The 27993-nt window shown below is 39.3% G+C and overlaps 1 protein-coding gene and 1 long non-coding RNA gene across 2 annotated transcripts; one reads left to right on the top strand and one right to left on the bottom strand.

The window, feature by feature from the left end:
- The first annotated feature begins 20765 nt into the window (after positions 1-20765).
- LOC113466291 (nucleolar protein 58-like) lies at positions 20766-21410 on the top strand. Its single transcript, XM_026821568.1, has 2 exons — positions 20766-20997; positions 21126-21410. Exons 1-2 carry the CDS (start codon positions 20909-20911, stop codon positions 21316-21318), a joined length of 282 nt encoding a protein of 93 aa, XP_026677369.1. The 5' UTR covers positions 20766-20908; the 3' UTR covers positions 21319-21410.
- A 5188-nt stretch (positions 21411-26598) lies between these two features.
- On the bottom strand, positions 26599-27594 carry LOC113466292. The gene is made up of 2 exons (XR_003390732.1): positions 27189-27594; positions 26599-26754 (listed from the first exon to the last, which is right to left on the bottom strand). It is a non-coding gene; the product is annotated as an uncharacterized LOC113466292 (long non-coding RNA).
- Between the last annotated feature and the right edge of the window lie 399 nt (positions 27595-27993).

A 27993-nucleotide genomic window follows, 5' to 3' on the forward strand; every position in this document is an offset into this window, starting at 1 on the left:
ATTTCATTATGTATGTGTTGTACATAGTATTTTACTTGCTAACAGTTTAAAGGCGGTTTAAAAATAGGCCCAAGTTTCTTGGGAAAAAGAGACTGAATGATTTTCTATCGCCGTTCAAACAATTTTTGTTTAAGGAATCACCTGGTTTTTATAAAATGTAAAAATGTATTTATTTATCGTAACAAAATTCCTGTTTTTTTTTTTTTTTTTTTTTTTTTTTTTTTTTTATGTTATTTTTTTTTTTACCGTACCTATTAGGTAAACCGCTCTAAAGATGGGTAGGGGCAAACCGCTCTAAAGATGGGTTAACCTACGAATCTACGCGTCGCCACTACACTCATTATGTATGATGGTTTACAACCGGTGACATTTTGATCCTAAACTTCGCTTTGGTCCAATGATTACTACCGAGACAGGTACATAGGAACCTAATAACTATATTCTATAGCGGACCTTAGGTATCGTCGGTACATAGGTAGCTCTACCTAATACCTGTATTGGTTTTACAATTCTATTTATTATTTTGAAAAGAAAACCCATTTTTTATTTTCTCAGCTTTACTTTTTTTGGGGATGGGCGTCTTTTGAGACTCCCATTTTATGTAGCATCTGATAATACCCAAGCCGTAATTTCTGAGCACAAACTAAATTTTAAGGTGTCAATTTTGAATATTTTCCCCGTCAAAGTAATAACCGGAATTGTGAAGAAAAAAAAACTATGTAATACCAACAAGAATCACAACTGGCGTTTCTCTCTTTCTGGTTAGGATGGGTGCAGGATACGTCTATTACTTTCTATTACCAGAATACGTCTATTACTTTCTATTACCACAATACTAGTGGTTCTGTGAACCGAAGAACTTGGTAAAAGGCTTTAAATTTTGGCTCTCTTGAGTCTTCAAGTAAGTACTCCAAAAGCACATTTTTTTCCTACAGTTTACTGATCGACTAATAGTAGGTAACAACATACGGACTGTTAGGTAAATTTTATTGCTAAACTTGATTAACTTGATTTTTAGTCCGTCCTTCCTTTATTATTACAATAGTAATAAAAAGGTATAAGGGACGGACTATTGTATTCGCTTCGGTGTCGTCTGTGTGTGAATAAACTACGGGCTAAAAAATTCCCGGAGGGACGGGCCCAGCTTAATAAAAATTGTTGCTCTTTCTGTTTGTTCATAAAACATTGTTAAAATTATCAGCTGTGTCGAGTAAAGCAGACTAGTGAATACTTGCAGGATATTTTATTACAAAATTAATAATTATTCAAATTCCTAGCTAGTTAAATGCGATTGTAACACCACTGCTGTATGCATGACTGTACCTTAGGAACGCGGTCCTTGGTTTGTTTTTCGAGGAGTGTGGAATGCGAACTTGAGAGTGAGAAATAGCCCGTGGAATACGCCCCTGGTTGAAATTTCCAGTGAAAAAGCGAGGAAGGCGTCCTCTTCTATTACCCGTCGCCAGTAATTCATGCGCAAAAAGATGCGCAAAAAGCCCGCTTCGAGGCTTAGATGTAGGGGCAAACCGCCCTAGAGGGTGAGTTAAGTTAAGCATACGAATCTACCCCCCTGGTTCCATTTATTACGCGTCGCCACTACACTCATTATGTATGATGGTTTACAACCGGTGACATTTTGATCCTAACTTCGCTTTGGTCCACTGATTACTACCGAGACAGGTACATAGGAACCTAATAACTATATTCTATAGCGGACCTTAGGTATCGTCGGTACATAGGTAGCTCTACCAGAATATACACATAGGTAGATATAGGGACATACATAATACTAGGAAAAGGAAGAAAATTATATATTATAATGAAATGCAGAGGGTACGGACTTTGGTATAGACCTATAGGGTAACTCATCCATCAGATCCATTTAGATTCTACATAGATAAACTATCTACTGGATGGCCCAAAAATGTGAAACTGGGAGGTATTTTGAATGTTACAATTATGCAACTAAGTTAGGAATCTACGATTACCTGGTTAGGGAACTAAAATTAGAGGGCTGGTCCCGGATTTGAAAAGTTGGCCTTTACCTGAGCAAAATTTCAGTATATTAAGTGGAGTTCTGTCATAAGGAGTTATACCTAATGGTTTTGTACATTGTGGGGACAGAGGACGAAATTTTCATGTTTTGTTTGGGATTCGACTGCGTGTCTTCTCGCTTACCAGATGAGCTCCCTTGACCACTTATGTAGCTTCTCATCTTTTATATCCATGTTGAACTATACTGGTCTCTGAAACTGAGGGTTTACTGGAGTACTTTGGTAACATGGATCTGGTATTTGAAGTGCTTAATGTTTTACAGGAGAACCAATCACTGTAACAGCGGGCACGAATTGCAGATCTGGAATCAGAAAATGACATTTATAATCAGAAATGTTAAGCGTGCTTCTGCCGTATTTGTAAGACTTTTTGACCAAATGGCCATAGGTACGGCGTGACGTACACTACGGCAGAATTCTAATAGGTGTATTAACGTTTACTCAGACACCTAATGCGGATAAATCAACAACAGCTGTCATAGTTGAAGAAACAGCAAGACTAAAAATTCAGTTCTTGGTGAGATTAAAACGAAATTCAGTACTAAACTTAGTAGGATCGAAACACAATTTTTGAGTTTTCATTGAATTTGAGTGAGTAAGTCTGTAAGTAAATTTTCTTGTGAAATGTAGAGAAATCAACTAGACTGCCTCACTACAATTAACACATGTAACAGAATAATCACATGGTGTAACTAAACAATAATCACATGGTATCACAATATTATCTAGAGCTGAATAAGTCACATGTAGCACGATACTAATCACATGTTGTCTATGGTTCACACGTTAATCATCACTCACATATCTAAACACTAGACTAGACACTAGTATCGGTACCTACCAATACATCTAGATTAGTACCATATAGACGTAAAATATCAGGGACGGATCTTCTAATTAAAACTTACATTCCAGTCACAAATAGTATATTTCCTAATTCCTAACCTACACTTTGTTGAAAATCCGTGAATTCACCAGTAAACCCTAATACAGATTTCGTACATTGTCGAACTTCTTCGATTCCCGCCGGGTCGAAGTTTTTTCGGCTCTGTGCTTGGAGTGCAGGGTACACTCGTGAGGACAATGGAGTAGCGACCAATGGCGGCATTCCCGGTGTAAAAATATTATTGAAATATGCAAACATTTAAAGTGTTCAGCTTCACCTCAAATAATTCATAATAATGATGAATACATAAAAAAAAACTCAGCTAAAAAGAAAAAAAGAGGCAAAGTTGAATAATGAAGATATTAAAGACCATAGGCTGCCAACACCGAACAGTACCTACAGAGATAAAGAGATCATCTCCGTATCTTAGCGAGCATTGGCGTAGGTCCAACAACTTTTGATAGTTAGTTACTTAATACAAACTTTACACTGAGAGTGATAAAGGCAGGACTGTCCAGAGGGGTAAAATGCGGTCCACATTGGGGTCGGGGGGTCTTTTTATGTGGCCCGCAAATGTTCTATAGTATCACAAAAAATGAGATATTAAAGATACAGGGCATATTTCCGCGTATTCCCGGTGTAAAAATATTATTGAAATATGGAAATTGATTGCAAAGAAGACACTTGGTAATGCTGTGATATTTACAAACATTTAAAGTGTTCAGCTTCACCTCAAATAATTCATAATAATGATGAATACATAAAAATAATTCAGCTAAAAAGAAAAGTAGAGGCAAAGTTGAATAATGAAGATATTAAAGACCATAGGCTGCCAACACTGAACAGTACACAGATAAAGAAATCATCTCCGTATCTTAGCGAGCATTGGCGTAGGTCCAACAACTTTTGATAGTTACTTAATACAAACTTTACACTGAGAGTGATAAAGGCAGGACTGTCCAGAGGGGTAAAATGCGGTCCACATTGGGGTCGGGGGGTCTTCTGTGGCCCGCAAATGAGCTATAGTAGCACAAGAATAAAGTTTTCAAAATACAGTTTATTTTTACGCGCAAAAAGATGTCGTCTGAAAAACCAAACCTATTGCAGGTGGCTACGCGCTACTAAAAGTTACGCGCTTCTAATGTGTGAAGGGTCTTACTGTCAGTAGGTATCTGTGTACCTTTTTGCCGAGAACCACTTGCTTTAGACAGCTCTGGACTGCTTTGGAAAGTTCTGGACTGCTTTGGACAGTTCTGGTATAGAGGGAAGGACAGGACCGGGAATAGGGAGGGGAATAGCTGGTCGGTGAAAGAGATAGAGAAGGGAGGGATCAAGGGCGAGGGAAAATGAGAGAAAAATAGCAACACTGCTCATTTTGGCAGGGAAATTTTTCACCTGAGGTATTTTCTAATCCCGATGGGAAAACTATTTTACGTTACGGTCAGGAAGTTACGGGAAAGGAGGAGAAAGAAGGGGAGAGGGAAGAAGATGGGGGGAGGGGAAGGGAAAGAGACGAAGGAGGAGGAACAAGGTAGCTACGTACAAAGTTCCGGGACTTACAGTTTACATTAGAAGGGAGGGAGAGAGAAAGAGGACATGGAAATGGAATTAGAAGAGGAGGACAGAGGGTAGGGGAGAAAAGGCGGGGAAAAGAGTAAAACTACAAAATTCCGGGACTTGTAGAAGAGGTATAGGTACAAGGGGAAGGGAGAAGATAGTAAGAGGAGAGGGAGGGGGAGGAAAGAAAGTACCTGCCTACAAAAATCTGGTGTGAACATCACACGACTTTCCTTATCCTATTGAATGATGCTTATTTTGAGTGTTCTTGTTCTTATACCCTAACTTCTCTTAGAGGCATTGTCAATAGAGCTTAACCTCCCGGATTGTTGCATTATAATGTGATCACCTTTGTAATCCTGTTGCTGATATTGGTATTTTCTTTCATTTGAAGTTTATCTTCAGGAATTCTCAGGAAGTACCTAAAAACGGAAAATTGAAAGTAAAGCCTTCAAAAGGATCTAAGTTGAAAGAGAAATTTGACTCAAAGGAGTTATTTTCCTTTAAACTAGTGTTAAGGTAGTGCTTAGTGCAGAAAGGGCACTTGTGCCAGGACCAAACGTTAGTCTCACAAAGATGAGTCTGGTTGGGGGCAGGGGGCCACACAAAGACCGAGGATGACGACAAACGCCGACCCTTTGGAACAGAAAAAAAAAGCAAAAGGATTGATGAAGCACAATGTCTGGATCACGGAGTCAGAACACAATGCCAACCATCTATTCTAACTAACCCCTCACAATTAGAGCTCCATGACCTCTGGACTCTGTTGAGGTTTTGGCCCAAACAATAGATCTCGAAAACCATGAATCCAAACTTGTTCCATAGGAGCTCGGTTTCAAAGCAAAGCAACCTGTAACCCAACTACTAGTTATAAACATGATGTCGGGATTGCTGGGTGACTTCCCTACTATCTATTTCGGATATGTGACTGGGTGACTTTATCATAAACCCCATCCTGTCAGTTTATTCCTACATGAGTCGAATATTTAATACGAAGTGAATGTACCCTGGCATTACTATTTATATATTTGTGAAGCTCATGTTTTAAATTTACATGAGGTAGACGATCTTATATCTCTAATATCTGTGTATTTATAGCGTAGGTATACCTATATGACACTGTTTAGATAGGTATAGCTAACACACTTACATTTGTACTTTTACCAATACCAACAACCTTAGGTACGTACATAATATGTAGGCAAGAGCTATTTCCGGAGTCCCCCTTCTTTAGCTTTAAAAAAAAGTACATGATTAACATGACCAGCTGAATAAGAATATTGTCAATATGTATAAGCAGTTGAAAGGGTATATATCTTACATATCCCTTGACAAAGTGATGATGGTTCAGTGATCTGTAGACCCTACTCGAAGAAAGGCTCTTTTCGGTCTATGTGCTTGGAGTTCGGAATAAACTCAGCCTCGTGAAGGCAATTCAGTAGCTCTTTAATCGAGTAGCTACCAGTGGCGGCATTACTAGTGTAAAAAGATTAATAATAATGGATTTAACAGTAAAGGAGGCACTCACTCTCTTCGTAAAAATAATTTGATCTCTTACTGCTATTTGACTGGTTTACTGTCAATACTCAGACACTCAGACCGTGGCCTTGAAGTGTGCTCCGATTGTATAAATCAACAAGAAACAAGAATGAGAACTTCAGTCATAAAATTGTCCTCAATTACATTAACAAGTTACAAGTGCATCATAATATGTATATCGACATAAGATTTACCTCAGGCTATCAGTTCATGGTGCGGTTTCCTTAAAAGTTGCTCCAATCTATGAAACCTTCCACTTGTTCCAAGTCTGCAACCAGTTCGAACCTTCTCTTTTCTCTTCAGTAAAACGATCAGTTTCATGAATTCTTTTTTTAGACAGACATGTAACGATATTATGTCTTCAGGTAACCTTCATAATCAGGTACGTTTGTTATACCCGCCACACACGTTCTGACTGTCTGACAGACCCTGTGGGACCGTGGTCTGTCAGACAGTGGGACCGTGGTCTGTCAGTCGGTCTGAGCCTTAAAGCCGACCACTCAAGATGAGTTTTATCGTCTGAGATGAACTCATCAGATCATCTGTAAATCTGTACTATACATTGTACTGCAGATTTCGGCTGGGATGTACCAAGAGCACCCTTTCTGATACAGATTTACAGAAGAAAATACATAATAATGTACTGAGATCGTTGAAGATTTCAAAGTACACCCGAACAACGTAATGATATAACATTTATGTAGTAGACAAGCACGCGATTCCAGTCAAGTGTTATTGTAATACAACTATTAGCAACAAGTGGTCTGGTTACTTTTACCGGTAACTTACACGCTATGTATAGGTACCTACTCGTATTCTAGAGATATACCTTATAATGGATAGAGATACCTTAATGGAATGATAAAAATGAAAAAATGAATGATAAATGAATGGAATGATACTTTCTGGTGTTCTTGTGTTGACCCAGCACCTAAATGGGAAGTATTGTGTCTCTTCTCGCCCATCTGATGAGAGGCGACACAGACCACAAGCGTCTAATGTAGCAGTTGTTTCATTGCTACGAAATAAAAACGGCGGTGGAACACTCATCTTTTTTTTTTTTTAACCTTTGCCTGTACCAGATGAAAGTAAATCCAGTGAGAAACAACAGGACATTGTGGAGGCTGCTAAGAGTTCTGGAGAGAATAACGAGATTGTAAACAGTGGAGACAATGTGGCTGATGACATGGATATTGCTACTCCAGAACATGATGGTGTTGATAATGATGCGAGTGAGGATGCAGAAGTTAAGCTCACCACTAGTGAAGATACTACCAATGTTACAGATGAAAATATTACCAAGGTTGTCACAAGAGATGCTAACAAAGAAGTTGTCGCACTTGAAGGTATCACGAAGTCTGTTCCCGTGCCAAGTGTGGTACCTGAGACACCTGTTGCAAGTACTGAGGTACCTGAACCTAGTATGGAAAGCATTCTACTTAACGCTGAGAAACTTGTAACTGATGAGATGGCAATGGAAATGAAGGAAACAGAAGCACAGCTGATATCACAGAAAACATCGACAGAAGACAACACGACACCTGTTGTAGAAAAGGTGGCTCCTGAGAAACCCGGCCTTTCTCGGCGTAGCTTAAAACAGGTGGCGCTAAAACCGGTCTTAAATTATCGACTGAAGTGTCATCTAAAACTTTCTCGCTTTGAGTTCATAGGTCGTCGCGACAAATTTCAAGAGAGGAATTGACTTTGAAGTAAAGCCCAACTACTTCCGCACTAGTTCTTTTGGTTGGATGAAATAGATGTTTCTTTATTCGACTTCCACTTTGGAAGGTGGATGTCAAATTATCACTGTAATTGAAAGCAAAGAGTTGCGTGTTGGATTGCTTTGAATTGAAGCAACTGCCATGAACATTTGCATTTATTTATTCATATATCCCATATTATAATCTCATATCTTTTTTGTATAAAAACGCATCACAACTCTGTACGTTTGAGCTGAGTTCTTCATTCTCCGTTCCGGGTATTGAACCCAAGACCTTGGTCTTACCATTCCTGTCACGCACCTCTATGTTCTAAAACCTCATATATTTGTACATTTTTATATAGACATGAAATAATAAACTTGCTTGTAACATATAATCTCATATCTTTTTTGTATAAAAACGCATCCCAACTCTGTACGTTTGAGCTGAGTTCTTCATTCTCCGTTCCGGGTATTGAAACCAAGACCTTGGTTTACCATTCCTGTCACGCACCTCTATGTTCTAAAACCTCATATATTTGTACATTTTTATATAGACATGAAATAATAAACTTGCTTGTATCACTTGTAGTTGTTTATTGTTTCTTTTATATCTACGGTTGTACTAGTGGGTTTATTTTTGGCGTCAGCGAAAAGGTTTTAATGTTAGTGATTATATTAGTGCATCGTCATTTAATCAAGTCTGGGAATAAGTAGGCTGTGATTTTTATCGAAATAGGTGTTCCTACGAACCTGAAACTGATTGGACGAACGCCAGTTGGGTCCCATGACCCTTGCTTGTATCACTTGTAGTTGTTTATTGTTTCTTTTATATCTACGGTTGTACTAGTGGGTTTATTTTTGGCGTCAGCGAAAAGGTTTTAATGTTAGTGATTATATTAGTGCATCGTCATTTAATCAAGTCCGGGAATAAGTAGGCTGTGATTTTTATCGAAATAGGTGTTCCTACGAACCTGAAACTGATTGGACGAACGCCAGTTGGGTCCCATGACCTTTTTTTTTTCTTAAGGTAGAGCTATTTCCTCCTCAGTCGACACTATTACGCTGAAGTTTTAGACGAGGAGAATTCTGCTACTTGTTCATTAGTCCGTCCTTCCTATATTATTACAATAGTAATAAAAAGGTATAAGGGACGGACTAATGTATTCGCTTCGGTGTCGTCTGTCTGTCTGTCACTCTGTCCCCATAGAAGGACTTATCCAAACCTAGTCGACCTATATATCAAATTAAAGGTCTTTTTACCAGGAACACGGAAATGGTGGTGTTTTGAGAATGGTGGTGTCAAATTTTGTCCAGAAAACCACAAAAGCAAAAACTGGTTTTGGGGGATTTTTTTTTTCACATTTTCTCACACAAATGAGCTCTGATCTCGAAATTTGTCGCGACGACCTATAAACTCAAAGCGAGATTTTTTTGCTTTTCTGGACAAAATTTGCACCACCCTTTTCGTGTTCCTGGTAAAAAGACCTGTAATTTGATATATAGGTCGACCAGGTTTGGATAAATCCTTCTATGGGGACAGACACACAGACAGACGACACCGAAGCGAATAAAATAGCCCGTCCCTTATATCGTAATAATAAAGGAAGGACGGCCTAAAAAGGAAGGATGTGAAGAAAAAGTAAAATAGAACAGAATCAGAAAGAATGATATAAGAATACTTAAACTAGGAGTTTATTTTACTAAAGACCCGTTCCCATTTGTCTTTCGGGAAAAAATCTTGTCGTGCGTAAGTGGAAACACTCAATTAGATTACATTGCCTAGAAGGACATTTTGTGTCGTTCGGAAAAAAAAATCGTTTCATGTGTAGTTGGAACACTCATTAAATTACATTACCTACAGGACATTCGGAAAAATCGAATGAAACTCACGAGAAGTGGGAACGGACCTTTAGTGGATCTTATGCTTGGTTTGGCGAAAAAACTCATCATCTAAGGCTCCTGCCATAAAGCCTTTTAAAAATAACAATAATAAAGAGGTTATGTTCTCTTCATCAACCTATTTTTCCCTCACTTCACCCCGCCCTTCAACTTCTTCCCCTCTCTTCATTTTCCAGCTCCTCCAAGCTGTTGAAAATGGACGCCGCCAACTTCCACACGTCTTCCCCGCCCCCTGTTGGCTCCTCCCACCACTATGCCGAAGCCACGCCCCCTAAATCTTCCTCTCTAGATATGGAGACCCCTAACTCACTCAATCGACAACTGTACAACCTCTCCCAGGCACTCACCAACAGTAGACCTGTGCCTCTGTCTCAGATCATGTCTCTACATACCAGCTATGAGGTAAGAGGGGATTTCAAAAGCCGTTCGACAAAGTTCAGGGGCGTGTTTCTGTTAATATTTCACTCTAGGAATAATAATAATAGGGTTTATACGCGACCTGAAAAACTCATGGAATCTGAAAATCGGCCAAAAAGTCATGGAAAATCGTGAAAATTTAAAGAAAACCTGGAAAATGCGCATTTATATTATACATAGCTACTTATTTTCCTCGCGAGGCTGAGTGGACCCCGCAACAGCCAATCACGGCCAAATTTTTTGACCCCGTCGGTAATCGAACCCCGCGTGCAAGGCGAGTGCAGTGTCCACTACACCATGAGAGCTAACTTTATTTGCCACAGATGATAGAATTCACGATTTGATTTTTAACCGAATGGATTTCTCGTTTTCAGGTTTTTTTGACCCCGTCGGTAATCGAACCCCGCGTGCAAGGCGAGTGCAGTGACCACTACACCATGAGAGCTAACTTTATTTGCCACAGATGATAGAATTCACGATTTGATTTTTAACCGAATGGATTTCTCGTTTTCAGGCGGACTCACAAGGTCTACATATGATTGAGAATCTGAGAAGTGAACTTCGTCTTATAGGTGCTCTCAACTGTGATGCTAAAAGCCACATATTCAATGGAGGTAAGCAATCAAGATAGAGGACTAGTAAGCAACAATGCAACAATTCCAATTCTGATTTAGAAGATCTACTTTTTTCACCCATTTAATTATCTAAGATAAGCAACATTGCGCGTGGTTAGTACCCGAATGGGTGACCATCTGGACATAGTAGAGACCGATATAATAGAGATGACAAAGAGAGATACAATCGAGATAGAGATCGAAATGAACGAGATAAGAACAGAGACAATTCTGAGAGAAATAAACAAACTGCTCAGAGACATCCAGACAAAGAGAAAAAAATCAAAATGAAATTCACCAACAAGTCCTACTCGACAGAACAAGACGCCCTACCTACCTACCTACCTACCTAACTTTGTTCCTTTATCTCAATCCAAAGTATTTGAGAAAGTTACCGATTCTGAAAGACTACAAACATCGCTAGAAGAAGTCTCTCTATCAAATTTGTAAATGATATGGGAATGTTACCACTTTTGAAAGGCTTTATGGTGGCTAAGCTCATAAGAAGTGCTGACTTAAATGAGGTGTGACTAAATTTAGAAAATAACCTGACATTTGATTGGACGGTTCCTTTCTATCAAATTTCATTATGTATGTGTTGTACATAGTATTTTACTTGCTAACCCTCTACCGCCTATCTTGTCCTGAGTTTACATAACCACGAAGATTCGGCTGCCAACTTTCAGGCGATTACTTTCACTAAATTTCTTCTTTGCGTAAACTAAGGAAAAAATGTGACTCTTTTTGTCTTCGACCTCTCGACGGATTTTCGTGATTTCGGAATCGTTCAAGTGAAATAGATTGGGACTGAGATAGAATTGTTGCTGTTTCTGTTTATTCATAAAACATTGTTAAAATTATCAGCTGTGTCGAGTAAAGCTGACTACTGACAGGATATTTTGTTACAAAATCATTAATTTTATTCAAATTCCTAGCTAGTTAAATACGATTGTAACACCGTATGCATGAATGTACCTTAGGAACGTGGTCCTTGGTTCGTTTTTCGAGGAGTGTGGAATGCGAACTTGAGAGTGAGAGATAGTCCGTGGAATACGCCCCTGGTTGAAATTTCCAGTGAAAAAGCGAGGAAGGCGTCTTCTTCTATTACCCGTCGCCAGTAATTCATGCGCAAAAAGATGCGCAAAAAGCCCGCTTCGAGGCTTAGGTGTAGGAGCAAACCGCCCTAGAGGATGGGTTACGCTACGAATCTACCCCCCTGGTTCCATTTATTACCCGTCGCCACTACACTCATTATGTATGATGGTTTACAATAAGCAACGTGGTATCGGACCAACACTTGCTGGTGACTATTTCAGGCTGCACTCAGCCTTGCAAGTACAACTAAGGAGCTGCTTGAAGGATGATCTTAGCAGTTAAAAGGCAACCTCTCACATGCCACTTATACCTAGGTCCAAGGTAGTAAATATAGACTAGAAAATACCTTGTTTATCCTGCCAGAATGAGACTGAAAAGTCCCTTTACTCCCGCAGTCTAAACAAGGCCTTACAAATTTCATAGGTAAAGTTTACAAATATAGTACCTGCCTATAATAGGTATGGTAATCGTCAAACGTACACTATTCTTAACAAACCCAGCAAGGCAAGGATGGCATCCGGATGTACATATTATGTCACAATCCACATGTTAATTAATTCTCTGCAACATGTTGATTAATCACATGGATAGCGCTCACCACGTTGAACATGTGTAAATGTTACCGGCAATCTTTGTAATACCGGCATTCTATGCAATACCCAGTCTTTCCATGAAATGCCTAGCGTTTTTAGGCAAATCGTATAGTGAAATCGATAGTAATATGCCTGGTCAATATTGGCCGTGCATTTCGTGAAATACGTAGGGATTTTATGAAATGTTGGATTATAAAGAATGCCGGTAACATATACACAATGGGTACCTACATATTAAAATAGCTATACAGAGATATATTAAAATAGATACATATTAAAATCGCTATTAATACCTCACAAGGAACTGTGCAAGCTCGAAAGTACTCTGAAAACCACAAACCGAGCTCTAGTAACTTAACTTTGAGCTCTCAACCTAATGGCTTTAGAATCTTTAGATGTACCTACCTATACGTACAAGTAACCACATTTCTAACTACTAACTTATTATAACTGGATGAACTAGGAAAGCGTTAACCAAGCCCTCGGTGCCTCAGTTATTTAGTTAAAACATTTCTAACTAACTAGTTAGTTTTTTTTTTATCTGCCATACACCGGGGTGATGGTCTCTATGTCTAATTGGCTCGTCCTGAACCACAGTCAAACATCGCATCGTAAGGCCTTATGCTTATCCTTTAAAAGTTGAGAGTACCCTTTGAAGAACTGCCAGTAAGCTAGGCTGGATCCTGGTTAGGGTTAACTTTTGTCCTCCCTGTTTATAATTCCACAGCTAGACACTACTCTACTCTGTTTAACGTCCCCTAGCCAGACGACAGACAAATCGTTCCAGAGTTGTGGTGAAAAATCAGACCAACATATGCAAAATCTTCGTTGGATAGAATTTAGAACTTACTTCGTTTATTCAATAAGTCTAGGTACTCCAGTGACCTAATTTGCATAGGCAATAGGCATCATATTAGGAATACAGGACATGGGATGTTAGTTGCTTCTCTATCATTATCATTTGGCTTAGTATATCATTTAGTTATACCATAGTAACAGTTACCATACCGATGTAAATAATACAGCAAACACTACAGATTACTTTATGCAACCTCCATGCCCGGGTGGATATCACACTAGTTTTGGACACTGGAGGTCTCGGGTTCAAATCCTGGCGGCGAGGTCGAATTTTCTCGTCTCTGTGCTTGGAATTCGAGTTGGATTTAGTCTTGTGGGGACAATATTGATGTTCGTCATCATCATGATTCATCACAACTGAAAAGTCTCATCTCTCATTTTGATAACTTGTTGAAACGTCTACGAAAGGTCGAATTTTCTCGTCTCTGGGCTTGGAATTCGTGTTGGATTTAGTCTTGTGAGGACAATATTGATGTTCGTCATGATTCATCACAACTAACAAGTCTCATCTCTCATTTTGATAACTTGTTGAAACGTCTACGAAAAGGCAGATGAATGACAAAACAACCGAAAATGGACCAATAGAAAGTCCGATTACATACAAACCTGAGGGCAACAAGGGTAATGGAAATCTTTTACACTCGCTTCATAAAGGGGTCAGTTCTCCTCTCAGAAGCAAAGACAAGTCCCAGACAAAACCTACATAGGCCAGCCTAGTTAGCTTAGTTGGTAGTGCGTCTGCCTTGTAAGCGCTAGGCCGCGGGTTCGATTCCCGCCCGGAGCGGATTTTATCCAAAAAAAAGCTCTTGCAATTTGTGACACGAAGCTTATTAGAGCTAGCTACTATTACTATTGTATAGGTATAGATGCTAAGGTTTTTAGTAACTTTTGGGCGCAGCTTAACTCCGCACATAAAAAGTCCGAGGCTTAGCGGGTTAAGCTTTTACTACGAACTTTTGGGAGTTGTAGCCTCCATTCGGCGATAAGCTACCCGCCTACTCACGTTAACCTCGTCCGGCCTCAGTGGAGGCCGATGGTCACCCATCCGAATCTGAAGGGGCCAGAATGATCGAGATTTTAAGCCACAGAGCACTTGGAAGAAGAAGAAAAAAATAATAAATAATAACCATAAAAAAAGTACTTAACAAAACTACATGACAGACACAAACTCTCTGTCATACAGTAAAAAAGAAGGACGAGGGAGGGAGATAGGCAGAAACCTAGAGGGTAAGAGAGAGAGACACACATAGACTGTAGAGACAAGGACAGCCAGACAGGGGAATACAATGAGCAGGAGGGAGAAAGAGAAAACAAGAGAGAGAGAGGGAAAACAAGAGAGAGAGAGAGAGAGCACGTGAGATGAAAAGCATTGACCCAGCTCCCAGCTTCCTTGATGCAGCCACACCCAGTCTCAATTCCTCCCCACGACATGGGAGGTTTTCATTCCCTCCCTCCCTCTCTCCCTTTTCTACAAAATATCCCTCTCCTGCTTCCCTCAGTCCCTCTTTAATCTCCACTCTGTCTGTACCGAAACCCCCAAAAACATGGGATATTTTATCTCACCCGTTTCTCTCCCTTCTTTCTACCTTTAATTTCTCCCTTACCTCCCATGTCCCTCCCTCTTTTCAACCTATACGCTTCCTTTTTTCCTTTCCTTCTACCTTTATGAATATTCTCTTTCTCCCACGATTTTCTCCCATACGTACCATAAAAATATCCCTTTTTCCTTCTCCTCTGAAATTAAAATCCCGCGACTCTCTCTCTTCCTTCTCTCTGAGATCGCGTCTTTCCCTCGATTCTATTAAAATATCCCTTTCTCTCCCTCTTCTTTAAAATCTTCCCCATCATTTCTCCCCTTTGCATACTTACCCAGTTTCACATATTCCCTCCCTCTCCCTCATTATGTTTCACCTGCGTGTTTTATTTATTCGCGATGTAAGGGAAGGGATGGGAAGGGAAGAGGGAAGATTGTTTTTTTTTTTTCCTTTTAGTCGTTATCTCCCCGAGTACCTGCCCCATATTAGCCGCCTCCCCCCTACTTATTCACAACGATTCTCAACCCAGGGTACCATATTTCTGGGTACGCCATGTTATCCTCCTTCCTCCTACATTTCCTTGGTGATACAGCTTGAATGGGACTAGTGTATTTTTACCCCAGCAGTAAGTAAGCTACCACCAGCCTAGTTAGCTTGGAAGGTAGCGCGTCTGCCTTGTAAGCGCTAGGCCGCGGATTCGATTCCCGCCCGGAAGGGTTCTATACTGAACAAATAAGGTTCGTACTCGGAACGGCTGGCTTTCTCCTATCCTGCCTTCCTTCTTTGCTTTCGGGACAATAAGACCTTAGCAGTTACAGTTCCCTCTATCAAGCCTCTCAAAAAAAATTAAATAATAATCATCAAAACTGACCCCTACACCTGGACAGACGCCAAAAAGGGTGCTCTGAGCTCAAAAAAGGGTTGAGAGCCACTGTCGCATACGAGTATACATAGGAGATAAGAAGATTTTCATCTCTCTGTTTTCATGTAGTTAGAACATACGAGTAATGTTGAGGTGAGTTTGTTTTCCCATGTTCTTTCTTATTGATTCTCTTTACATCCTCTTTCCTTTCACCTTTTGTTCTCCTTTTATGGAGAGAAACAACATCCTTCCTTTTCACCTTCTCATTTTATGGAGAAATATGTAGAATTTCAACTTTCTCCTGATGTAAATGGAGAAATATGTGAAAGATTTTAATGATGTAAGAATGGCTTCTCACTTTGGGACATGATTTGGGGATATGATCTGTTCTGAAGGGGATTTAGGTGGAAGTTAACTCAAAGGGTGTCTAGAAATCAAGAGAACAGTTCTCGCGAAACCTCAACAAATTTGAGGATGAATTGGGGAACTAAAAACCTGTACTTTTAATATTGGACAGTTTTTCCAAGTTTTTTTCGCTTTTTACTTTCTTTTTTCCCTCAAGACTTGAAGCTAAAATTTCATCAATGAGTTTTTCATGATGAGCGTTTTTACTTTGGGGACAAGGTTCGAGTGACCTAAATACCAGCATTTCCAAACCAGTAGGTTAAGTCTTGTAAAGTTATACATAATTCACTCAAGATAATATTACGAGGTCAAAGGAAACCCCCATTGTAACATTTGGCCTAAGATACCTCTATCATTATTTGAAAAGTATGCCGAAAGATAATGAAAAAGTAAAAAGGGGGAGACAACTTTCTGAAATCACGAACGGATGAAATATTCATCTCTTTGCTAAAAGTTCGGCCTAAAACTGTGTCCATGCATAGCCGACGGTCGTCGATCGATGTGAAAAAATCTGGTGTGACCATCACACGACTTTCCTTATCCTATTGAATGATGCTTATTTGAGTGTTCTTTTACCCTAACTTTTACAATAACACTAGACTAGACACTAGTATCGGTACCTACCAATACATCTAGATTAGTACCATATAGACGTAAAATATCAGGGACGGATCTTCTAATTAAAACTTACATTCCAGTCACAAATAGTATATTTCCTAATTCCTAACCTACACTTTGTTGAAAATCCGTGAATTCACCAGTAAACCCTAATACAGATTTCGTACATTGTCGAACTTCTTCGATTCCCGCCGGGTCGAAGTTTTTTCGGCTCTGTGCTTGGAGTGCAGGGTACACTCGTGAGGACAATGGAGTAGCGACCAATGGCGGCATTCCCGGTGTAAAAATATTATTGAAATATGCAAACATTTAAAGTGTTCAGCTTCACCTCAAATAATTCATAATAATGATGAATACATAAAAAAAAACTCAGCTAAAAAGAAAAAAAGAGGCAAAGTTGAATAATGAAGATATTAAAGACCATAGGCTGCCAACACCGAACAGTACCTACAGAGATAAAGAGATCATCTCCGTATCTTAGCGAGCATTGGCGTAGGTCCAACAACTTTTGATAGTTAGTTACTTAATACAAACTTTACACTGAGAGTGATAAAGGCAGGACTGTCCAGAGGGGTAAAATGCGGTCCACATTGGGGTCGGGGGGGAAGACAACTTTTTTTTCAGTCGACTATCGTGTGTCGATCGAAGGGCGTCGACAATGTGTGGACACAGCTTAAGAGTTCACCAAGTCAGGAGACATGGCCGTATTTAGAGGAGGTCCATGAGGCCCGGCCCCACCCCCTCGAGCTTTTATTTGCTCCTAAATGTAGTAATATACTAAAACTATTGACTTATAATTTAGAGCAGTGTTTCTTAATTAGTTTGGCCCGCGGAACCCTTTTCAAAAGGTGAACATCTTTGCGGAACCCTGAACTTTCAAGATTGCACTCCCCACTCCCACCCCCCTTATTATAAAAATACAACAAGTTTTCTTTGTTACAGTTCCCTCTATCAAACCTCTAAAAAAAGCTGTGAGTTCCCTCTATCAAACCTCTAAAAAAAGCTGTATAAGATGAAATACCTAGTCTAAGATGGTCGTTTTGAAACTGCAATTTTATCTAGTGTATGATTTTTCCAAAATATCTCGCGGAACCCTTGCCGTCAGCTCGCGGAACCCACTGATTTAGAGCACCCAGCTCCTCAATAAGCTACTGTTTGGATTCTTGGCCCCACTCGCCAAAAATCTGGTCAAGGCCCTGGATCTCCAGTTGTCAATGTACCCTGGGTTTAACCTCATTATTAGCTAATAATAAGGTTTATAGTGTTTCTACGATAAAGAGTGTAACTTTCAAAAAATGGTTTTACGACTACTTTATCGGGTGAAACCAATAAACCAACTCCTCATTACTGTAAATATGAGCATCATTAGGTACATGGTTTTAATTTTATATAATCTTTTCTACTATAGTGCCACTCGTAAATCCAGAGGTACACAGGCAAAAGTTCTGGTCTAGTCTAGGCAGATATACCGGTAAATAGTGAATATGCCTCATAGTTTAGGTATCTTTTCTATTAGTGCCATAAATACTAAATAGTGAGGTTTACTGGTAAAAAGTAAAGATACCTACCTCATAATCTTCATTATTTACGTAATATATTAGCAATAATTATACCCACAATGCTTTTACTAAGCAAGGTAGTAAATGAGTGAACGGTTTAGGTATCTATTCCACTAGTACCATAAATAGTGAGGTTTACCGGTAAAAAGTAAAGATACCTTATAATCTTCATTATTTACGTAATATATTAACAATAATTATACCCACAATGCTTTTATACTAAGCAAGGTAGTAAATGAGTGAACGAAGTGAGTTTTAGGTTTTGACTCGTCGATTTTTCCTGTAATTCGTCTGTTGAAAAGTGCCTTTACTTTATACCCAAGTCGAGAGAGGTAGTTCAGCCTATGTAAGTCCCCCTTGTAATTTGAGCAAAATAATACTAAACAGTGAGGTTTACCGGTTAAAAGTAAAGATACCTCATAATCTTCATTATTTACGTAATATATTAGCAATAATTATACCCACAATGCTTTTACTAAGCAAGGTAGTAAATGAGTGAACGAAGTGAGTTTTAGGTTTTAACTCGTCGATTTCTCCTGTAATTCGTCTGTTGAAAAGTGCCTTTACTTTATACCCAAGTCGAGAGAGGTAGGCAGAACCGTTGGTTTTTGAAGCCCTATAATTCCTATATATCATTGCACCGCGACCTGATCAGTAAGTTCAGCCTATGTACGAGTAAGTCCCCCTTGTAATTTGAGCAAAATCATCTCAGGATAGCATGAGCTTGAATCTATTTCCAGCAAAAGTCTATGTATAGGTATAGCAGGTACATAATAAATGTATGAGGGTACCTATATTTACGTACGTACAGCACGTTCTTCATATGTTTATCTCATAAAATAAAATGCTTGAAATATTTCAGCTGCTTTTTGTTTATTTTATTTTTAGCTAAAACAACACAAAACAAGGTACCTATATTTACGTACGTACAGCACGTTCCTCATATGTTTATCTCATAAAATAAAATGCTTGAAATATTTCAGCTGCTTTTTGTTTATTTTATTTTTAGCTAAAACAACACAAAACAACGAAATTCTGATGTGTTGAGGAATTCGTGTTTTTTCTCCTCTTCAATTTACGATATTACACTTTAGACGCAAACGTAAGCTACCTAGAGCCATTGTTATGAACAAACGTCTGTGGTTATGATGACGGGGAAGTTGGAAAAATTTCGCAATTTTTTCCTCCCAAGTGTGTTGTGTGGGAAGCAATCTTGAAAGTAATTTTCAATGTAAGAGGTGATGTATGGAAGCTTTTGTAAGATCATAAAAATAAACCCCACAAAAAGGTTAAGCAGGATTGTGAAACAAGGGTTGAGGAAAACCATTTAAGCCCGAGATTGGCGATTTATTAACAGCAAGATTTTCATCAATAAAATGAATTGCTTAAATTTTCTTTATGTGTGTTGAATTCGTTTAACTCTCCAAAATATAGTAATTTTCTCTTCCAAGACTCCTTTTTGGATTATTAAGAAATCTCCCATCAGGGAAATCTCCGATTATGTCATTAGAGAAATCACGTAGTTTCTATCAAATTGATTCCTCTTTTAAAATTATACAGTTAATTTTTTGTGCTAATTTTAAGCATTTCTTGCGCTAAATCTAATTTGTGTCTTGATTCTTCTGTTTCAGACCAATGATTCGACTTATTCTTCACCCGTGGACCTAAAACCCCGATCCTGAATTTTACATAGCAGCGGTTTGTGTATAGTTTCAGTGAAGTTCTGGAGTTTCGGAGTTAGAGTTGTCTACTTTGTGTTAAACTCCTAGTTTTTCATAAACCAAAATCACCATAACTTTCTATAGGCGGGATACACCGTCATATTTTGCTCTGTTTAAATAAATGTGTGCCTTGTAAGCGCTAGGTCGCGGGTTCGATTCCCGCCCGGGGCGAATTTTATCCTGACCGGATAAGGTTCGTTCTCGGAACGGCTGGCTTTCTCCTATCCTGTCTGCCTTCTCTCTTCGATAAGACCTTAGCAGTTACAGTTCCCTCTATAAAACCTCTTTAAAAAATATAATTAAACAGAGCAAAGTATGACTGTTGATACCCAAATGTGTGGCATAATAATGTTTAATACCAATACAAAGTGTAGTGTCCAACAGCAAAATTAGGATAGTACATCAGAATACAAATATCATTAAGCTGTTAAGAGTTAAAACATATCTTGAGCATAACACAAATATCGTTAAGATGTTAAAACATAAAATCAAAGGACAAACACTTGACCTATTGTTCCAACTAGGTAATTTTACTAATTAAACATCCCGAGACTAGTTAAGTATTGAGCTTTTCGCTAGTCGAGTGTTTGTCCTTTGATTTGACTAGTTTTACAAAACTTGCAAGACTTTAAAAGCTAAAACTAGTCAAATATTTGCCGTTTGATTTCGATAATAATACCTTGTTTTATTCCAGTGTTTTATATTCGTACCTAATTTCTAACAAATAAACTCACTCCCGCTCGAACCTATCTCTTCCCCCCCCCACCCGATCTCGAGTTCCTCCAAAACCTACTCCGTCTAGGTTTTGAAGGAATTTGGCCCCCCACCGGCTCATTGGCCCTCGTCACCCGATCTCGAGTTCCTCCAAAACCTACTCCGTCTAGGTTTTGAAGGAATTTGGCCCCCCACCGGCTCATTGGCCCTCGTCTCTCTAACGACGGCTAGTAACCACACCGGCCCCAGTAACGTCGCTCTAGTCACGTTCAAGACTCTGATGGACGGCCGACCCAACTCTGTCTCGCCCATGCCACCACCTGACATGGCCCCCATGGCCGAATTCGACAAGTCCCCGGGCACACCGACCCCCCCTGAGGAACAATCCCAGGAACGTTCAAGACTCTGATGGACGGCCGACCCAACTCTGTTTCGCCCATGCCACCACCTGACATGGCCCCCATGGCCGAATTCGACAAGTCCCCGGGCACACCGACCCCCCCTGAGGAACAATCCCAGGCGACCGCCCCTGTCGATGACCTGCCCCCGCCTCCAGGCTCCACGACCGTTACGATAGACGACGGGAAGGTGGAGAAGAAAAAGAAGGAGAAAAAGGAGAAGAAGAACAAGAAGGAGAAGGATCCCAATACGACCGAGAAGTCAGCGGATGAGAAGAAGGAAGAAAAGTAAGTCTTTTATAATTATATACCTTTAAACTAGAATTTATTTTATCAGATCAGGCTATGGTTACATTGGATCAGCATTGTAGTTATACAATGTGACGGCAACTGAAGCGACATCACTCGACCGAAACCTCGCGTCTCAAAAAATCTGATCTAGTGTAACCCCAGCCTTTTTATCTATTTTCTTTATTCTTCGTTAAGTACCCACTGAGAACAGCTTGTGTTGTCATCAACCCGTATAGGTAACAAAGCTAAAGGTACCAAAACATGTGTGCTCTCAAACACGCTTGTAAGCTATCAAGGCATAAACTTATCTAAAAAGTCAAAAGAGGGTAAAAAAAAGGGCTAAAGTTAGGAATGGAATTAACAAAGAGGCATCATCACGAGGGAGTCATTTATCATACCTAAACAACATCAAAACATACCTACCCATACACATCAACATACCCACACACACAATGGACGAAAAGGAAAATGAGTTTCCTGATAAACGGGCTCTAAAGTGCCTCAGGGTACCGTAACGTCTCAGGAAATGTAGAAGGGAAATAGGGGGAAAGAGGGTAAAAAAGGGCCAAAGTTAGGAATGGAATCAACAAAGAGGCATCATCACGAGGGAGTCATTTATCATAGCTTAACAACATCAAAACATACCTACCGATACACATCAACATACCCACACACACAATGGACGAAAAGGAAAATGAGTTTCCTGATAAATGGGCTCTAAAGTGCCTCGGGGTACCGTAACGTCTCAGGAAATGTAGAAGGGAAAGTGTTCAGCCTTTGGACGAAGAAATGAACGAAGGTCACAAGAGGCTATGGATAGACAAGGGTCAAAGACCTTTATTGACGAAATGTAGTTATCCGTCCATAAGTTCATACAAGCCATCAAATTACCACCAACCTATTCATTAAGGTCGAGTTTTACCACCGTGGATTGTCTCAGGATTGTGTTCAATCCGAGGTTGACCTACCAGCCTTTTTATCTATTTTCTTTATTCTTCGTTAAGTACCCACTGAGAACAGCTTGTGTTGTCATCAACCCCTGTAGGTAACAAAGCTAAAGGTACCAAATCATGTGTGCTCTCAAACACGCTTGTAAGCTATCAAGGCATAAACTTATCTAAAAAGTCAAAAGAGGGTAAAAAAAGGGCCAAAGTTAGGAATGGAATTAACAAAGAGGCATCATCACGAGGGAGTCATTTATCATAGCTTAACAACATCAAAACATACCTGCCCATAAACATCAACATACCCACACACACAATGGACGAAAAGGAAAATGAGTTTCCTGATAAATGGGCTCTAAAGTGCCTCGGGGTACCGTAACGTCTCAGGAAATGTAGAAGGGAAAGTGTTCAAGCCTTTGGACGAAGAAATGAAGGAAGGTCACAAGAGGCTATGGATAGACAAAGGTCAAAGACCTTTAATGACGAAATGTAGTTATCCGTCCATAAGTTCATACAGGCCATCAAATTACCACCAACCTATTCATTAAGGTCGAGTTTTACCACCGTGGATTGTCTCAGGATTGTGTTCAATCCGAGGTTTCTGCCTTTGGCCGAAGAAATGAACGAAGGTCACAAGAGGCTATGGATAGACAAAGGTCAAAGACCTTTATTGACGAAATGTAGTTATCCGTCCATAAGTTCATATACAGGCCATCAAATTACCACCAACCTATTCATTAAGGTCGAGTTTTACCACCGTGGATTGTCTCAGGATTGTGTTCAATCCGAGGTTGACCTGGGTATTAAATTAAGAATAGGGATATCCTCGTTTCATCTTAATCCCGAGCTGGTACACCAATACATTATCCGTCCGGACGTCCGCAGATTCAGTTTCACTATGCCGGCTACTCACGCTCAGACCCGTCTGACAGACCCAGGTCTCGTGCGTTTTCCGCCACATACATTCAGACCGCCGGAAAGTACATAGTGTGTACTGTGTTCAGGCGATTTCTACTTTTCGATCGACAGCCATCGACCATAGTGTAAACTTGTAGAGTTTCCTTGCTTACGACTGCACAGATAGGAACCCAACGTTATCAATGTTATTCCATTCCGAATTCAAAGGAAAAGAAAAATACTACTGACCCCATGTTGTGTTCCTGATGTCCTTCATACGTCATAGTTAGAGACAGGAGGGGGGGCTACGCATAATGTAAGGAAATGTGTGGCTCATACATAAGAAATGAAGTGCGTGACATACAGGGTGTTCAGTAAAGTTTTTAAACCCTGGTCGAAAAAATATGTAGTATCTTAAGTCTAAAGCAGTGTCCACACATTGACATAGTTGAATGAACCGTCCACAATGTCCACACTGTCTCGACAACATGGGATTCACCTCGTCAATGGACAGGCGTCTACTATGTATGGACAGTATGGACACAGCTTAACAGGTCAAACTAACCGATGATCTTAAAAAGCTCACGAGTTTCGGAGTAAGAAGACTACAAAACTTGACTGATACAAACCTTCCGACTTTCCTTTCAATGAAGTTTCCTTTGAACCTTCTCCTAATTTAAGCCTTTGATTCATAGTTTAATGATGTTAACAGGTACGTCACACGCTGCCGTCTAAGGGCCTACCACAAAAGTCTACACAAAGAAAACTTCGCCAACAACCGTAACGTGTATGGCGGACCTGAGAATTCCACTCAAGTTCGTCTGCGTCTGACAGACCCAGGTCTCGCGCTTTTTCCGCCACGTACATTCAGACCACCGGAAAGTACATAGTTCGTACTGTGTTCAGCCGATTTCTACTTTTCGATCGACAGCCATCGACCATAGTGTAAACTTGTAGAGTTTCCTTGCTTTAGATACGACTGCACAGATAGGAAACCCAACGTTATCAATGTTATTCCATTCCGAATTCAAAGGAAAAGAAAAATACTACTGACCCAATGTTGTGTTCCTGATGTCCTTCATACGTCATAGTTAGAGACAGGAGGGGGGCTACGCATAATGTAAGGAAATGTGTGCCTCATACATAAGAAATGAAGTGCGTGACATACAGGGTGTTCAGTAAAGTTTTTGTAAACCCTGTGGTCGAAAAAATATGTATAGTATCTAAAGTCTAAAGCATTGTCCACACATTGACATAGTCGACTGAACCGTCCACAATGTCCACACTGTCTCGACAACATAGATTCACCTCGTCAATGGACAGGCGTCTACTATGCATGGACACAGCTTAACAGGTCAAACTAACCGATGATCTTAAAAAGCTCACGAGTTTCGTAGTAAGAAGACTACAAAACTTGACTGATACAAACCTTCCGACTTTCCTTTCAAAGTTTCCTTTGAACCTTCTCCTAATTTAAGCCTTTGATTCAAAGTTTAATGAAGTTAACAGGTACGTCACACGCTGCCGTCTAAGGGCCTACCACAAAAGTCTACACAAAGAAAACCTTTCCAACAACCGTAACGTGTATGGCGGGCCTGAGAATTCCACTCAAGTCGAGACAATACAAAACATCCTTCTCTGAGAAAATTAACTATCAAAATAAGAGTAGCTCAGTTAGGTGGCAGAGAATGTCTCGGATATTTCATAAACATTGGCAGAGCTCCAAGAATTTCAAGACTGATAGACATGACAAAGCTAACCCAATACATGTCTTCATTGAAAGGAAATGTCACATATGAACATAATTAGAGACTTTAAAGAGCAAATTATACAACTTTAAAGCGTTAAAATTAAAACCTTAATATTTCCAACCTGGTTAGCTTGGAGAGTAGAGCGTCTATAAGCGCTAGGTCGCAGTTTGAATCGCACCTGGGGCGAACTTCATCTTAAACAGATAAGGTTCGTTCTCGGAACAGCTGGCTTTCTCCTATCCTGTCTTCTTTTTCTCTTCGCTTTCGGGACGATAAGACCTTAGCAGTTCCCTCTATCAAACCTATTTGAAAAAAAAATCTATATATTTTTTTATATATATATATATAAAATAACCAAATGATTTGTAAAAAAATAACCAACGCTCTTGGAAATTGAAGAGGGCTTATGTCAAATACTGAATTACAGTCTGAATCAAAGTAATTACCTCATTATAGTCATTATGCAATCTTGATAAGACAAAATTACATGGTTAACACGGAGTTTATATGATGTAGAATTGGTATTAGTAGACATTTGCCGTCAATTAGTGGCGAAATATGAAAGGAAGGAATGATTTGTAAAATCTATGCATGCGAAAGTTAGTGGATACAGACAGATTAATCATGTGGCTAATTGCTCTTCAAATCTTCACCCATGGTTTTACCAGAAGATTATTTCCTACATTTAACACAGAACAGACATAGGTACCTACTTACGAGTACATGTCTCAAATTTCTATACACATAATAGAACAGTTGCGCTTACTTGGGTGATGTTTCGAAGTCATAGAGCAGGAAAATGAGGACCAACGGAATTTTTCTTTTTCTTCTACGACTTCTAGATCCCGAGATAAATCGATTTAGAAAATACCGGTAAATCGTGAACTTTGACGTCACGGCATACGCTCTCGTAGGCGATGACGTCACATCAAATGTCTCGAGCAAAGCTCTCTCGCAGACAAGACATTAATCTGTTTGTGCGCATGTATTTCTGCGCAATTCAGGTTTGTGCGCATACGTTTCTGCGCATCACCTGAAGTCTGACGTCAGAGTTCAGGACTCTGACGGAAAATGAAAATTGAATTTTCGACCTTTTACAGTTATTATTTCGGAGTTTTGACCTCAGATTTGGATTTTTCACAACTTTTTACATAGGAATCGACCATTTATTAATAATTTTTACCCATTTGCAACTGCTCCATTACATGTTCTATGGTTTCGCCTTTTTCTTTACATAGCCGACATTTGTCATCTGATATTGATTTAAAAATATATTTCTGATGGTTTTTCGTGGCAATAACACTGTCTTGAATAGCGGTAATGAATCCTTCTGTCTCTGGATATAACTTTTTTTTTGTGGTGACGCACTTTTTTGTTTATTTTCAAGTTTTCAACAAGTTTTATAAAAAATTAAAGCTATAACATTAAGGTTGGGCTAGTAAAAAATCCAAATTTTTTGAAATGATAAAAATTGAGTTTTTTTTATCCACCAGTGTTCATCAACCGGTGGACTCTAGCCGGTGCACCGGTTGTGAATCTTATTTTGAAAAAAAAAAAAAACTTTTGGATAATGTCCGCCACACACGTTTCGACTATATCTGACAGACCACGGTCTATCAGATAGTCTGTCAGACAGTCTGAGCGTGGTGGGCACGAGAAAGAAAAACTTGACTGAAATTTCTCTCTGGCGACAAGTGTGAGATCCGTAATAAAGGTAGAACACGACTCACTTTACGGGGCCTTCAAGATTTTCGAGGTTGATTTTCACTGTAAATAAGCCAAAGTGTGAGCTAAAAAGTTGCAACAATGTCCAGTGTTCACCCTGTTTTGTGTGCCTTAACTTACCTTCACAATGTTACACTTCACACGTTAACACAAAGAAAATGCATTTACAATATTCAATATCTTGAAGGGTTTCAGCGGCCTTTAAAGTTTGGTCAAAATTCGGTTGAAATGTTCAACTCCTTTGTATGAATGCCGTCGAATATTTTGACTATGCAACGTGCAACATTTTTTTTTTAGCACCAAAGTTGTGACATAATAACACAAAGAAACTGCATTTTACATTTTTTTTACATATGCATTCTCGGATTATCAGATGTTAAACGTCTAATTTCTTCTCTTACCTACACAACAATGACGCAGAAGAGTTGCAGGACTCTACTCTCTCGAGTGTCTATTCAAGTCTATTGTTTTAGTAAGTTAGGATAACCCGTTATATGTAGAGCTGTAGATCAGATAATAGATTGTGTCACCCTGTTTTGTGTGCCTTAACTTACCTTCACAATGTTACACTTCACACGTCCTCCCCCAGCCGTCACCCTTCTAACGATAGTAACACACTTTGTACCTCACCCCACTCAACAACCTGTGTATAGTCATTTTTGTGAATGTCCATAGTCAAAGTTATCCAACTTATCAAGAATGAATTCTTAGCACGTTGTCCCTGTACAGTTGTGTCCGGTTTAATAGTAGTTATTTGATCAACAACAAAAAATTTAAATTGATAATCATGGCCGATTGACCAACAAAAAATATCTGGATTCATTGGATTGACAAAAAAAAGTCGGGATGAAAAAAAGATAAAAAATTAGTTAACGAGATTTCAATGAAAACTATCTGTCATCAAACAAACAGCTAAGATACCAAAGTTAAATAAAAAACCGCACGTGTCTTAAAATTCGGTGAAAAAATGAACATGAATTAATAAAAAAAAAGTCGTTAAATAAAACAGTAATAATAAGTCCGGTACATTGGAAAGGTGTAAAACAGGTAACCTTTAATAGTCCTGTTTTTATTACGTAAAAAAAAAAAAAAAAAAACATTTAACTCCAATAATAATGTAGGTACTCCATGTACCTACCATAGGTGTGTCTGACTATCTGATGTGTTAAATACTTGAATAATTTAAATAACTCTTTTTGAATCTCGTGTTTAATATGCATTCTCGGCTTGTCAGATGTTAAACGTCTAATTTCTTCTCTTACCTACACAACAATGACTTTGACGCAGAAAAGTTGCAGGACTTTGCTCTCTCGAGTGTCTATTCAAGTCTATTGTTTTAGTAAGTTAGGATAACCCGTT

This window comes from Diaphorina citri, unplaced genomic scaffold (assembly GCF_000475195.1).
Source record: "Diaphorina citri unplaced genomic scaffold, Diaci psyllid genome assembly version 1.1 scaffold241, whole genome shotgun sequence".
Taxonomy (NCBI): domain Eukaryota; kingdom Metazoa; phylum Arthropoda; class Insecta; order Hemiptera; family Psyllidae; genus Diaphorina; species Diaphorina citri.